This window comes from Gymnodraco acuticeps, unplaced genomic scaffold (genome assembly GCF_902827175.1).
Source record: "Gymnodraco acuticeps unplaced genomic scaffold, fGymAcu1.1, whole genome shotgun sequence".
NCBI classification, from domain to species: Eukaryota; Metazoa; Chordata; class Actinopteri; order Perciformes; family Bathydraconidae; genus Gymnodraco; species Gymnodraco acuticeps.
Window position 1 is genome coordinate 341,292 of NW_022991259.1, and position 13,404 is coordinate 354,695.

The following is a 13,404-nucleotide window of genomic DNA, read 5'->3' on the forward strand; positions in this document are numbered from 1 at the left end:
CATGGAGCAGTTCATTCATTCATATAATCAAACAATTTAACAGTACAATAATTCAGGTCGCATATTCAACGCTAAATAGTTTCATGTGCAGGAACTGTGGTTTTTATTGACAAATGTAGTAGTAATGTTATTTAACAAGGCAATATGCTGTGGCTTAAAATAAAGTTTAAGAAAAGCAACACAGCTTTTAATTTAAAATGAAGTCTTTAATTTGAATTGGATACAGGAAGTGGCATTCGACCGACCAATGGTGTAATTCCATCACTCAGCTGAATTTCTAACACTCAATCATCACAGAAATACCTTCAAAGGGAAGCTAATATGGACAAACACTGGACAAAAGGTCACATCTGATGGCTAGATAAGCATTTAATATAAGACCCCAGGTCTCACAGACCTATGGAAGAGGGAATAGGCTTGAAGGCAAAACAATACATGGTGGCTAAGGGTGAGTACTTACGTACTCTAATGTGTAGAAAAACTGTTCTGCATTGTTTTACCCAAGTTTTGTCATCATAAGGAAGATTTTTGGTGATAATACAAACCTGCAATAATGCATACCAACACCAATTTCTTTAGAAGAGAGAATAAATAAGTTTAAAAAAACATTTACATTTTAATTTTGTCATGTGTAAAAATAATCACATCCCTTTTTTATCATCTTATTCACACAACAGTGGTAGGTTCCAACATTTGAGTCTCAAGGACAATTCAAGAACATTTATAACAATAATAAATGCAGTAAGCCAAAATACTAGTAGTAGTAAAAGTACTTTAATGGTAGCATTTTGCCTTTTAAAGTATAGTTCCCTTTCATAAGAATGCAATACAGAGGTCTGTCTGTCATATCAGAATGTTTTATATAGGATTTTCAGACAATTGTGTTCCTGACAATCACTGACAAACTGTAATTAGTAATTTAACAGTATGTTTACATTAAAGACATGAGACACAAAATATATGGCAAACAATGATATTTCATCATTAAGTCAATAATCAAGCAATACATTAAACACAATTCAGGACCCACTTGTATCTTTACATTAAAAGAAAATACATCAATAAAACACTCAAATGTACTACAAGATTACCCAGATTGGAGCTGCAACCATTACTAAATTAATGAATGATTTGCTAACTATTAAATTACAACTATTTGGAAAATCAATGATTCATTTTAAGTCACTTTTAAAATGTGAATATTTTCCGGTTTATAGTCTTCTATGACAGTGAACTGAATATTTTTTGGTTGTGGAAAAAACAAGACATTTGAAGATATCACCTTGGTATTTGGGCATATTTTACCATTCTATGGACCACAAAAAACTATCGATTAAACAAGAAAATAATGGACAGATTAACGATAATGAAAATAATTATTTGCTGCCGCCCTACTGCAGCAGATTAAAATTACAATCTGATTAAAAGCAGACTGTTAAACTCACATTTAATAATAATTTATTTTAAATGTTCTCAGAACAATGCAGTGAACAGGGAAAATCTCTAGAATCTGCAAATGTGTATTGCTTGTAGCATGCTAAAACTATGTTTAAATAACATTTACTTGTTTCCATAGCATATTTATTGATCATTTTTATTCAAACTTTTTTAAGAATGTTGACTCAAGCTTTCATAATATATTGACCAATTCACAAATAACTTAATTATCCCTAATGTGAACAACTACTGCCATGTTTTAATCTCTCTCAATTGAGATTGGTAAATCACACACAAACACTTTCTCAGCACATTACATTACATTACATTACATTGCATTTAGCTGACGCTTTTATCCAAAGCGACTTACAATAAGTACATTCGACCAGGAAGACACAACCTTGAAGAAAACAGAATCATATAAATACATCAGGTTTCATAGAGCCAAACATTTCAAGTGCTACTCAACTGGCTTTAGGTAAGCCAGTCCTTTATTAGTATAAAAGTGCTTCGTTAATAGTTCTAACGCTCGAAGTGGAGTCGAAAGAGATGAGTTTTCAGTTTGCGCCGGAAGATGTGCAAGCTATCTGCCGTCCTGATGTCAATGGGGAGCTCATTCCACCATCTTGGAGCCAGGACAGCAAACCCACGTGTTTTCGCCGATGGGAACTTGGGTCCCCCTCGCAGCGAGGGTGCAGCGAGTCGTTTGGCTGATGCAAAGCGTAGTGCACGCGCTGGGGTGTACGGTTTAACCATGTCCTGGATGTAGGAAGGGCCAGATCCATTCGCAGCATGGTAAGCAAGTACCAGTGTCTTGAAGTGGATTCTAGCAGTTACCGGAAGCCAGTGAAGGGAGCGGAGGAGCGGAGTGGTGTGGGAGAATTTAGGAAGGTTGAAGACTAGACGAGCCGCTGCATTCTGGATGAGCTGCAGAGGTCGGATGGCACATGCAGGTAGACCAGCCAGGAGGGAGTTGCAGTAGTCTAGGTGTGAGATGACGAGAGCCTGGACCAGAACCTGAGTCGCTTTCTGAGTCAGCTGGGGACGTATCTTCCTGATGTTGCACATTCTATGACAACACACTTGTGGTGTAATCTATGTACTGCAATCAGTTCCATTTGTGATCTGTCACCTGGTCTGATGCAGGCAATGTGTGGCACATTTTCTGGGGGGAAAAAGTTGCCCGGGGATTAATTGACAGACAGGCCCACTTAATGCGCGGCATGTATCGGCCGGCCGGCGACGAAAGTATGTTACTTAACAAAAAACCCTATGCATTTTATGTTATTTTGGACAATTATTCATATAGTAATCACATTACCTGAGCCCTTGAGTTGCCTAGAGCAAAATAGTTACGGCATATATTTAGTGATTTTAATGTTAACAGATCATTGATGCAATAACATTTTGACCCAATTTGCCTGACACATAAACACATGGAATAAAACATGGGCGTAGGAAGCATCCTCAATGTGGGTGAGACAATTTAACAGGGGGTGTGGGCAGGTGGTGGACCTCACCTCCTCTAGGGGTGTCCGGGGGCAAGCTCCCCCGGGAAGATATTTTTTTAAATGTTGAAGTTAAATGCATCAATCTGGTCCATTTTGAGAGCAAAATTAGGGACTAAATCTATGGCAGTCAGTAGGGGCTTGGACTGTGAGCCGTAGGGTCGCCGGTTCAAGTCCCCGACCAGACCTATTTGGAGTGTGGACTTCTACTTGGAGAGTTCCCAGTTCACCTCCTGCTGTGGTGCCCTTGAGCAAGGCACCAGACATCCCCCTTCCCCCCTCACTCCCATTGCTCCGCGGGCACTGTACAATAGCTGCCCACCTAGTAATAGACTCCTGGCACTAGGATGGGTTAAAAGCAGAGAACACATTTCACTGTGTGTGCTGTGTGCTCTGCATGTGTGACCATTAAAGAGGGTTTCATCCCTCCCAATTCTTCTTCTTCTTCTTCTTCTTCAACACCCATATAAAACAGAACTGTAAACAGATTAACTTTTTCTTTCAACATGTATTTGAACAGCAAGTGGAGGCAAAAGTGACTGCACCCAAAACAATAAACCTGCTAGCTAACTAGCCTAAACTCAGTAACAGAATGTGGGCAACACGTTCTTCTCCACAGCCGCGCGACCTCTGAGTCAGACGTCACTTCCCCCTTTTCTATCCTACGGGTACAGCCGTACAGCCACTCCCCCTGAACCCTGTTGTAATAACATAATACACTTTTTGGGGATGCAGCTTGGGATGTGAGGACATGGCTTGGAAAGGGTGTGTCGCCTTCTGTCCTGCCAGTGTTGGCATGACATTAATTAAAATGTCGAACTTGGACTTCATTTTAAGGACATTTCGGCCAGGGGTTTAGAGCTATATTTGTTTAAGCACCGGATTGGCAAAACAGGAGAGTGTGTGCACCAGTCTGCCTTGATCTATGTATTCATGTCTGTGACTCTCACCGTATCTGCTGCCCGCAGTTGTTTTATAGAAGGAAAACCTCCTTCACTTCATTAAATCTCTGCAGCACCAGGAGGCAGCGGGAGGGTTAACTCAGCCTCTGAGAAGAGGAGCGCACCGCCTTCACTGTGTTTACCTTCAGAATCATTAGAAAGGCTAAAGAGCGGTGTGGCTGATGTGTTTTAACCACACACACCTCTACACACATACGATTTAAACGCAGACTTTTGTTCCTCCATGTTACGTTGTTATTGTTTCACTGAGCGGACCCGCACATTTTTTTCAAACGCTCCCCCTTTTGGTCCATCTGCGCGGTTTTATGCGCTGTGATGATTCGGCTGTACCTTTAGTAATGAATATTAAATGTTGTGAGGAAATCTTTCCACCAATAATTCCAATAAGTAATCCAAAATGTATTCACTTCAGGTTTACGAAAGTAACTGTAATCAGATTACTCGTTTTCAAATGTAACGCGAGCTGAATACAGTTACTTGATTTGTGTATTCTGATTACGTAACGCCGTTACATGTATTCCGTTACAACCCAACCCTGGCCACACCCCACTGGGCTGGGCTGGAACACTTTCAAATGTGGGCCGGTACACTCTTATCCCGGCTTAGTTGACTTTACTAGAAATTCGCGTGCAAACCCGTTGCCTTAAACCACTTAAGTTTGTACACATGCAAGAAACTTAACAGGTTACGTTTTTACACAAGCAAGGAACTTAACAGGTTACGTTTTTACACATGCAAGAAACTTAACAGGTTACGTTTTTACACATGCAAGAAACTTAACAGGTTACGTTTTTACACAAGCAAGAAACTTAACAGGTTACGTTTTTACTAGGGCTGTCAAACGATTACAAATTGTAATCAGATTAATCACAGCTTAAAAATTAATTAATCATGATTAATCACCATTCGAACTATGTCCAAAATATGCCATTTATTTATGCATATTGTTGTGGGAATGGAAAGATAAATGAAAGAAGGCGGATATATCCATTTAACATACAGTATCTATGTTTATTATAAAATGTTTCTGTCAAAATGAAAGACAACCCACACAACTATCAATCATCAAACCGGGGGGTCTTAATTAATTAATTAATCGACAGAGGGGGGCGGCGGCGGCTAGTGGAGTACTTCGTGACCACAGAGTGTGAACGTTGTGATCAGCTGTTTTAGCGCAGTTCTCCAGTGAAGGGAGGGGGGGGGGGGGGGGGGAGTCTCCCTCCGCAGCCGGTTGGCGTAGTTTTGGCACAATTCCGTCGTACAGACCGACGTTAACAGCAGCCCTGTCTGTGCACACGGAGACCGACTCTGTCGTCCGGTGATCTAACCGCCTTCTGAAAAAGATTCACAAGTACGTCGGTACGCAAATGCGCTTTGTGACACAAGTGACGGTACGCATTTCAGATTACGCACATAACCTGCGTACCAGTTATGTGCACCCCTGTACTACAGCAAAAGTATTCTCCGTCGGGACTTCCTGCAACAACACCATGCCGTTATCAAAGATGTTCTATTGAGAAGACGATCACTACGTGACAAAAGTTTTCAAAACCGTGGCTACTGAAATCAATTTTACTAACTGCTGTCTGTGCAATTTACTCCGCGCGAGTTGGCAGACTTTATTTTTGCTTACTTTAACATCATTTTTCATGGTGGGGCTAAGCCATTTCTTGGTATGGGTGTAGCCTACCACAGCCATACCCTGGCGCTGCCACTGGTGGCACGTATGGGGCGGGCCATTCTGCACATGCGTTAAATATTTTAACGCAATTAATTCAAAAAATTAATTACCGCCGTTCACGCGATAATTTTGACAGCACTAGTTTTTACACAAGCAAGGAACTTAACAGGTTAAGTTGTATACACGTAGAACTTTAAGTAGACTTATCTTAGTTTACATTTGTAGTCTTATCTCAAAATCATTAGTTCACATAAATGATGTCTTAGTTGTATGAAATAACTTGTTTAAGTTAAATATAATAAATAACATTATTTATCAATGATTAATATCATGTGATAATATAAGAAATGTCTTTTAATAAAATTAATTGTACCATTTTGATTTGGGGATTGTATTTATACATTGTTTTACCAGAAATGTATGGAAGGGAAAACATGAAACAATACATTTAAATATTCCAATGTTTTTATTGACAAAAATAACCTCGTCAACCAGAAGACAAGCAAAGACAGGAATTAGAACCGACAACATTTAACAATATGTGTGTGAAAAATCACACACCTGACAGTGAAAGGTCAGCGAACAGTGCTGAACATTATGATGTCACTGGTAGCAGCTGAACAGCAGTAACAAGTGTCAGTGAATTTATTTACATTGTAAGCTGGTTCTTCAATGTTTGCAACCTTGGCTTTAGTTCATCTTGGCCCAACGTGAGAAGAACCTTTTGGATGAACTGGAATGTGAGCATCATAGTCTTGGGGTAGTTGAGATGCAGTGCGTATGTAAGACCAAACAGAAATCGCTTTTGGCAGGTCTTGGATGTTGTTGATCACAACTTGTCCCTCAAGGATGATCTTCAGCGAGGCTGGACTGCGATGCAGGGAAGATGAGGGACTATCACCTTCATGCTCAACCAGGAGGATCCCAATTTCAATGTCGCGGAACGAGTCCTCATCATCAGTGTCCTGAAACGACAGCAACATAAGAGCACAATCAGGACATGTTTAATTAAATATCCATGAATAATGCACTATAGTCATAAGAGAGTCAGACACATGAGGGAAGGTGTGAGTTGGTTCTGCTGGAATAGAGCACAAACAGATCACTCAAAGAGGTTGGAAAGAGCTGTTGCTATTAGTGCTGACCGAGAAATCATATTTGCGTTGTCATCGCAATATGAACATGCGTGATAAAAAAAATAGCAATAAACAATTAATAAAAAATGATTTAATTTAGGGATGGTATGGAAACCCAATATTAAACGTAACCCACATTTGGTATACCAGCTAAGACAAAAGCTGTCTGTATGAACTGTTTAGCTCGGTTTGCCACGTATCTTAAAACGTTGCGTATTCTTGTGAATTCACTTGCTGAGAAAAAGCAGACCCCCCCCCCCGGGTAGCGGTACCTGCAGGCAGTGACCCACAGCAGCAGTGGAAGGAGGACAGAATAAATGATACTGATAGATGTCTGTGTTTTTCATTCTTTCAAAACTTGCCTCAGTATAATGCTGTCAGGAATATTCAGATTCTTTATTAACATTTTAGATTTTTTTCCAGTGAGATATTAATGTATATAATGACTGATGCTGGTGTAACCGTTATACTGTTGCTGCTCTAGAATCACTACAGGTACAGCTGCTAGAGGAGGGGCTGCTTTGTCTCAGCCAGCAGCACACTTTATAAGATCTGCCACATTTAAAAACAAGTGACAAACTAACCTACACAGTTAAGACTATATAAGCGGCTTTTGTTTTGTCTTGTTTGTAACAATTTCACCAATATTTATCGGCCAGAACTAATCGTACTAGTGATAAGTGGAACAATCTTAATCTGTAATTGTATAAAACTACGCTCACAGGGTTTACCAGGGACAGGAACTAACAAATAATGGTGCTTTTAAATACTCTGTGAGAAGGTAAGAGGTTACTTACAGAGCCTGCTTTGTAGAAGTCTGTGGTTGTCGCCAAGGATAATTGGAAGCCCTCTGAGCACCAGGGTCCGGATATCAGTTGGCTCTGTAGTCTGTTGGGGGAGTAAAATGACAACAAGTTACACAGCTAGAATGACAAGAAATTGTTGGTATATTTGACTCTTTACCACAGCTGTAGGACAGGAAAATAACCCGGTTTTTTTCCAGCTGAATCTTTGTCCTTGTCATTAGTTTATTGTTTATTTTTGTATATATGATGCACCTCGGGGCGCACCTCACAGCGCTGGCTCACCCACTCGCCGTACAGCACCGCGGGGCCAGGATGAGGGAGTGCAGCTCCTCGGAGCGGAAGATAATCCGGCAGGCGTGCAACCTAAGGACACATTTTGAATTGGGTTTATTACCAAATGATAACTAGAAAATAAAACGAAAAAAATACATTAACTCCACTGCACAACGTTAACTAACCTCTGTACAACGTTAACTAACCTATGCAGAACGTTAGCTAAACTCTGCTAATATCCCCTTAATTAACGTTAGCTAAACCACGTGCAGCTTTAGCGCTAAGCTAACTTGTTGTGAGCAGGTCTTTTAGCTAAGCCTCTGCAGAACGTTAACTAACCTCTGTACAACGTTAACTAAACTCTGCAGAACGTTAGCTAAACTCTGCTAATATCCCCTTAATGACATGCTCCTTTGAACATTTTGCTAAGTTAATGTTATAAATGTGACGAATCACTCATATGCAACCTTATGAAAAGCCATTTTAAATCGGTTTTGTTACCATATGATCAGCCGTTAAGTAACGTTAGCTAAACCACGTGCAGCTTTAGCGCTAAGCTAACTTGCTGTGAGCAGGTCTTTTAGCTAATACATTTTTGACAGAAAGATATCTACAGATAGATATAGATGTTTTCAAACTCACCATTCCACGTAAAGTTATTTTCAAAATTCGGTCGGACCAAACGCAGCAGCCATAATTAGCGGGCTCCTCGGTCTTCACCTCTGACTGCTGCAGTGCAGCTGCAGGACTCATGCTCATGCTCAATGTGTGTGGAAGCCCCTCCCCTCTCTTGCAGAAACGTAACACACTGAGTTATCTCTGCTTAATAGGATTATTGCAATGTACATTTCAGCTAAATAGTGCAAACAACTAATTTGCTTTAGTAATGACAGTCTTTTTACAAAACATGAACGGCATTATTAATGACAGTTTAACATTTTAATTTCAATAAAATCCGGGTTTAGAGTGTAGGATTTAAGTAAGCAAAAAAAAAAAAGGGAGTGGCCGGAACACTTACAAATGTGGGCCGGTAGGATTTAGGCAAAAAAAAAGATTTTTTCTTTTTTATAAACTTTTTTTTTTTTGGCCCTCCCGCCCACACACAGCACCGGCCCACCGGGGAAACTCCCGGTATTCCCAATGGCCAGTCCGCCCCTGTGTGGCACAGACACCCTTTGTGGGAAGGCAGCCAGAAGTGTGTAAAATGGGATGAAAAGCAAGGCAAGTTAACTTTTTCCATCTACATCATAAGAGATAATCTGATGCAACTCTCCTCGAGATCCATCAGACAGTCTGACGCACCAGTCATTGCGTCTCTTTGCTCGACTGTAACCACGGCTGGCCGACTATAAAAAAGGATTTTGGAGGGTAGTATATATTATCCAAGCAAATCATTTAAATTGTACTCAAGGTATATAAGTGAGCATTGTTAGTATATTAATGGGTAAATTCTACCTACACTACCTAATTTCTGACAGTACCAACTGAAACACAAACAATCTGGGTAAAATGTACTTGAAGACATTAGGCCCACACTGCCCCTTTGCCATGCGTCTGCGGTGATTCTTGGCTGCAGGCCAGAGGAACGGTTCTCTTTCGCGCCTCCCTCCTCCTGGTATGTGGAAATGTTGGAAGGTAAGATATTACTGTCTATCATGTCCTACATATAAATGTTCACGTTTTTTGAGGTTCTTCACAAGACTTGTTGTCTGCTTGCTTCACTTTAAGTTTGTTCTCATCTATTACTCACTGGAAGTCGGTCACTGATGCTAGATAGCTATGGATAACATAGGAGCTAAGAGTAAAGCGCTATGATGCTTAGCTCCATATTGTTAATAATTGTTATTACAGAAATAATGTGCATGTTGACGGCATGCCGTCTGAAATGAGTTAAGCGTCACGGCGACAGTTGTATGTTAATGTAAGCTAACCTACGGTGGCCCTGAAGTGCAAGACACCACAGCATTTCAGAAAACGCTGCAGTAATTCACAAACACCACAGCATTTCACATTGGACGGAAAGGGTATTCCTTTAGGGAGAACACTTCTTGTTTGTGATTGGACAGAGCCAGCCAGAGAAGCACTGCTGTGATTGGTTGTTTTTGCTGCCAGTCAAGAAATGACGCTTCGTGATTGGTCAACACCCGACAGCGAAATATGTCCCAACACATCAGCCGTTAGCACACACTCAGAGCTCACAGCTCCTCATATCTGTTCAGAAACTGGACAAAAGTTAAACATGTACAAACCACAGACTGTCTATGTCATGGCGAATACAGTCGCTGCTTTATTTATGTCTGTATGACGTTGTTGTGAGTGTGGACGGAGCAGCAACAGGTTAGTTTAGCCTGATGGATCCGATTCCATTCAGAAAACACGCATTTTAAAAGCTTTTCGCCTGCCGTCTTATCTGCAGACTTGTCAAAGCGTTAATTCATGGTTTTTACTAACCGTTATCAGTATGTAGTTACTTCGGCATCACTTTGAAACGTATATTACAATTAAAGCACGGTCAAATATGTTCATTTTGTTGTAGTTGGTATCTCCCATAGGATTTACTTGGAGATACGCCCCGCCCCTTCTCCAGCGCCTCTTGTTTGAATGACAGGAGCAAACACAGCTGACAGCCGCGGTGAAACTCGAGCGATTAGAGCGATGCGAATATTGGGTGGTCTACCATAGTATTTACATGGAGATAAGCCCCTTAAAAACTATGAATTAATAAAGCATTAATTCTGTTTTTAATTCTGGGGTATCTCCATGTAAATCCTATCGGAATCGGATCGATCAGGCTAAACTAACCTGTAGCTGCTCCGTCCACACTCACAACAACGTCATACAGACATACATAAAGCAGCGACTGTATTCGAAATGACATAGATAGTCTGTGTTTTGTATATGTTTAACTTTTGTCCAGTTTCTGAACAGATATGAGGAACTGTGAGCTCTGAGTGTGTGCTAACAGCTAACGGCTGATGTGTTGGGCCAATCACGCAGCGTCATTTCTTGACTGGCAGCAAAAACAACCAATCACAGCAGTGCTTCTATGGCTGGCTATGTCCAATCACAAACAAGAAGTGTTCTCCCTAAGGAATACCCTTTCCGTCCAATGTGAAATGCTGTGGTGTTTTCTGAAATGCTGTTGTGTTTTGTGAAATGCTGTGGTGTTTTGTGAAATGCTGTGGTGTTTTCTGAAATGCTGTGGTGTTTTGTGAAATGCTGCGGCATTTTGTGAAATGCTGTTGTGTTTTGTGAAATGCTGCGGCGTTTTGTGAAATGCTGTAGTGTTTTGTGAAATGCTGTAGTGTTTTGTGAAATGCTGTGGTGTTTTCTAAAATGCTGTGGTGTTTTCTGAAATGCTGCGGCGTTTTGTGAAATGCTGCAGCGTTTTGTGAAATGCTGCAGCGTTTTGTGAAATGCTATGGCGTTTTGTGAAATGCTGCGGTGTCTTGCACTTCAGGGCCACCGTACTAACCAGCCAAGTTGTGTTTCACGTTAGCATCGTGCATGCTTAGCAGAGAAGGCTATTGTTTGCTAGCTAAGTACTAACAAGAACAGCGAGCGGAAGGCGGCATTCGTTTAAATCAACCTCTGAAGTTGGTCGTCCTCTATATCAGTGGTTCCCAAACTTTTTGTGCCCAAGGCACACCAAAGGACAAGTAAAAATCTCAAGGCACACCTATTGTGCAAAATAGCCCTTATAACACGTGTTATCACTCATATCATGTAAAATATCTGTAAATGTGCCTAATTATTTACTAATGCCAAATAAAATGTGACAAAGACAACTATATTACTCGTGAAATATTTATTAACGAAATATTTCAGAAATTAATTTTAAACTTTATCAAATTAGGCTTCATCAAAGCAGCAACACACTCATTTAAACCAGACAGGTCACACAATTAAAAATGAGGCAAAGGAAACTCAGCAGAAATTCAGCACAGAGAACTGTCAATGCAAGGAAGCTGCATTGTCCATGGTCCTGAACTACAAATTATAAATGTAACATTTCAGAAATCAGCATTGAAACATGTGCTATTGTAAATATTTTGCCGACTTACAAATTAGTGAGATATTAGTGCCTGTCGGGGCGAGCAGAATTTTTTTATTCTTGGTGGCACTGAGGAGAGGGCCACTCGCAAGTCCTGTTCAACAGAGAGCCGTGACCTCCTGTTGTTCTTCATGTAAATCAGAGTAGAGAACGCCAACTCCAGAGATGTGGTCGTTACTAATTTTTTAAAATATATTACATATTACTTAAAAAAAATAAAAAGTTATATATTACACTACTTCGTTACTATCTACATAAAGTAACTTGTTACTTTACTCGTGACTTTACTCGCCGAGCACGTACGAACTGCGCATGCGTGAGTGGCAATAACTTTCCTTACCAGCAGGCGGCGGTACTGTGTATGTGTCATTCAAAACAGGCAACAACCGTTAGACAGAGAAGAAGAACAGACTACGTGATATAAACAAACAACAAATAGCGTGTGCGGTAGCTTCACCTTAGCATGTGTTCTTTGCAGGTGTGTGTTGAGGTTTGACGTGGTGTTTACAGCAGTGGATAACAGCTTCTGGCCTGGACACAGTTTAAACCTCACCGTCACATTCCTGTCTATTCTTCGGACAAACTCAAAATAATGGGCATACCGCGTGGATGTATAATAAGAACGGCATACCTCCACCCCTCGAAAGTTATCGCTGACTCAGCCATGTTTATGCAGCACTGGCTAGGCTTAGCCTTCCCTAGCCTACAGTACCCGCCGCCCCTGCATGAGCTCATATCTGTCTGTTATCCTGGCAGTACTCCACTGACACACTTCTGGTGTTTGGCTGACAACCTGACCTCTGAAAAACACATTCTATCTCATCTCAAATCTAAAATGTGACCTACGCTCTCAGCTTGGAGACAGCCCAGAACAAAAGGAAAAGAGAAATGCATTGAAGCTCTTCATGCGTTTACACCTTTTGAGTAGCATGGTGGACAAAATCTGACAGGTCTGTACCGGATAAATTCTCTGTGGCATAGGGAAAAATGACAACCCTCATGGCAGGGCTCGACATTAAGGACTGCCCGATGGCCCGGGTCCATCTAGTATTTAGCTCGGGCAATGAAGCCTCACCTGCTGGTTGCCCGATCGGGCAATCTATTATGCCAGTATCATGCAGCTCGCGGATCCAGTAATGAGTGACCCGACAGTAAAACTAAACATATCTATAACTAGTTTAGGTAGTTTGAGATGTAATTAAAATAGCTACGTGGGATATTCTAACCTGAAGTGTGTGTTTTGTCCGCTCACCGCTGCAGGTGATTATGCAGAGCTGCGTGTCGACTTGTCAGCAGCAGCTGATCTCTCTCTCCCGTCAGATTAGACTTCACTCGCGTTTATGTCCATATCGATCAGATCCAGCTAGTTCTAGCTAATGATAGGACTACCTGCTTATTAAAAGACACCTAAACAATAAGTGTTGCTATGCAACTGGGTGAGGCCACAAAGTATAGCGCAGCATTATGCATTTGTTTACATGCCCACCGGAACCCCGAGGCATTACCAACAGATCAACGCACAATCAACCCATACAGTAGTGCTGTAG

The 13,404-nt window shown here is 41.1% G+C and overlaps 1 protein-coding gene across 1 annotated transcript in view; it reads right to left on the reverse strand.

Annotated features, from left to right (window-relative positions):
• The window catches only part of LOC117562014 (F-box only protein 40), a 38,283-nt gene extending 29,721 nt beyond the window's left edge, over positions 1-8,562 (reverse strand). Inside the window, exons 1-4 of the mRNA XM_034239780.1 lie at positions 8,483-8,562; positions 7,813-7,893; positions 7,522-7,612; positions 6,383-6,553 (exon numbers count right to left, since the gene is read on the reverse strand). Coding sequence (XP_034095671.1) covers positions 6,383-6,553; positions 7,522-7,612; positions 7,813-7,893; positions 8,483-8,562 — 423 coding nt within the window. The remainder of the gene's footprint in view (positions 1-6,382; positions 6,554-7,521; positions 7,613-7,812; positions 7,894-8,482) is intronic.
• Positions 8,563-13,404: the final 4,842 nt, after the last annotated feature.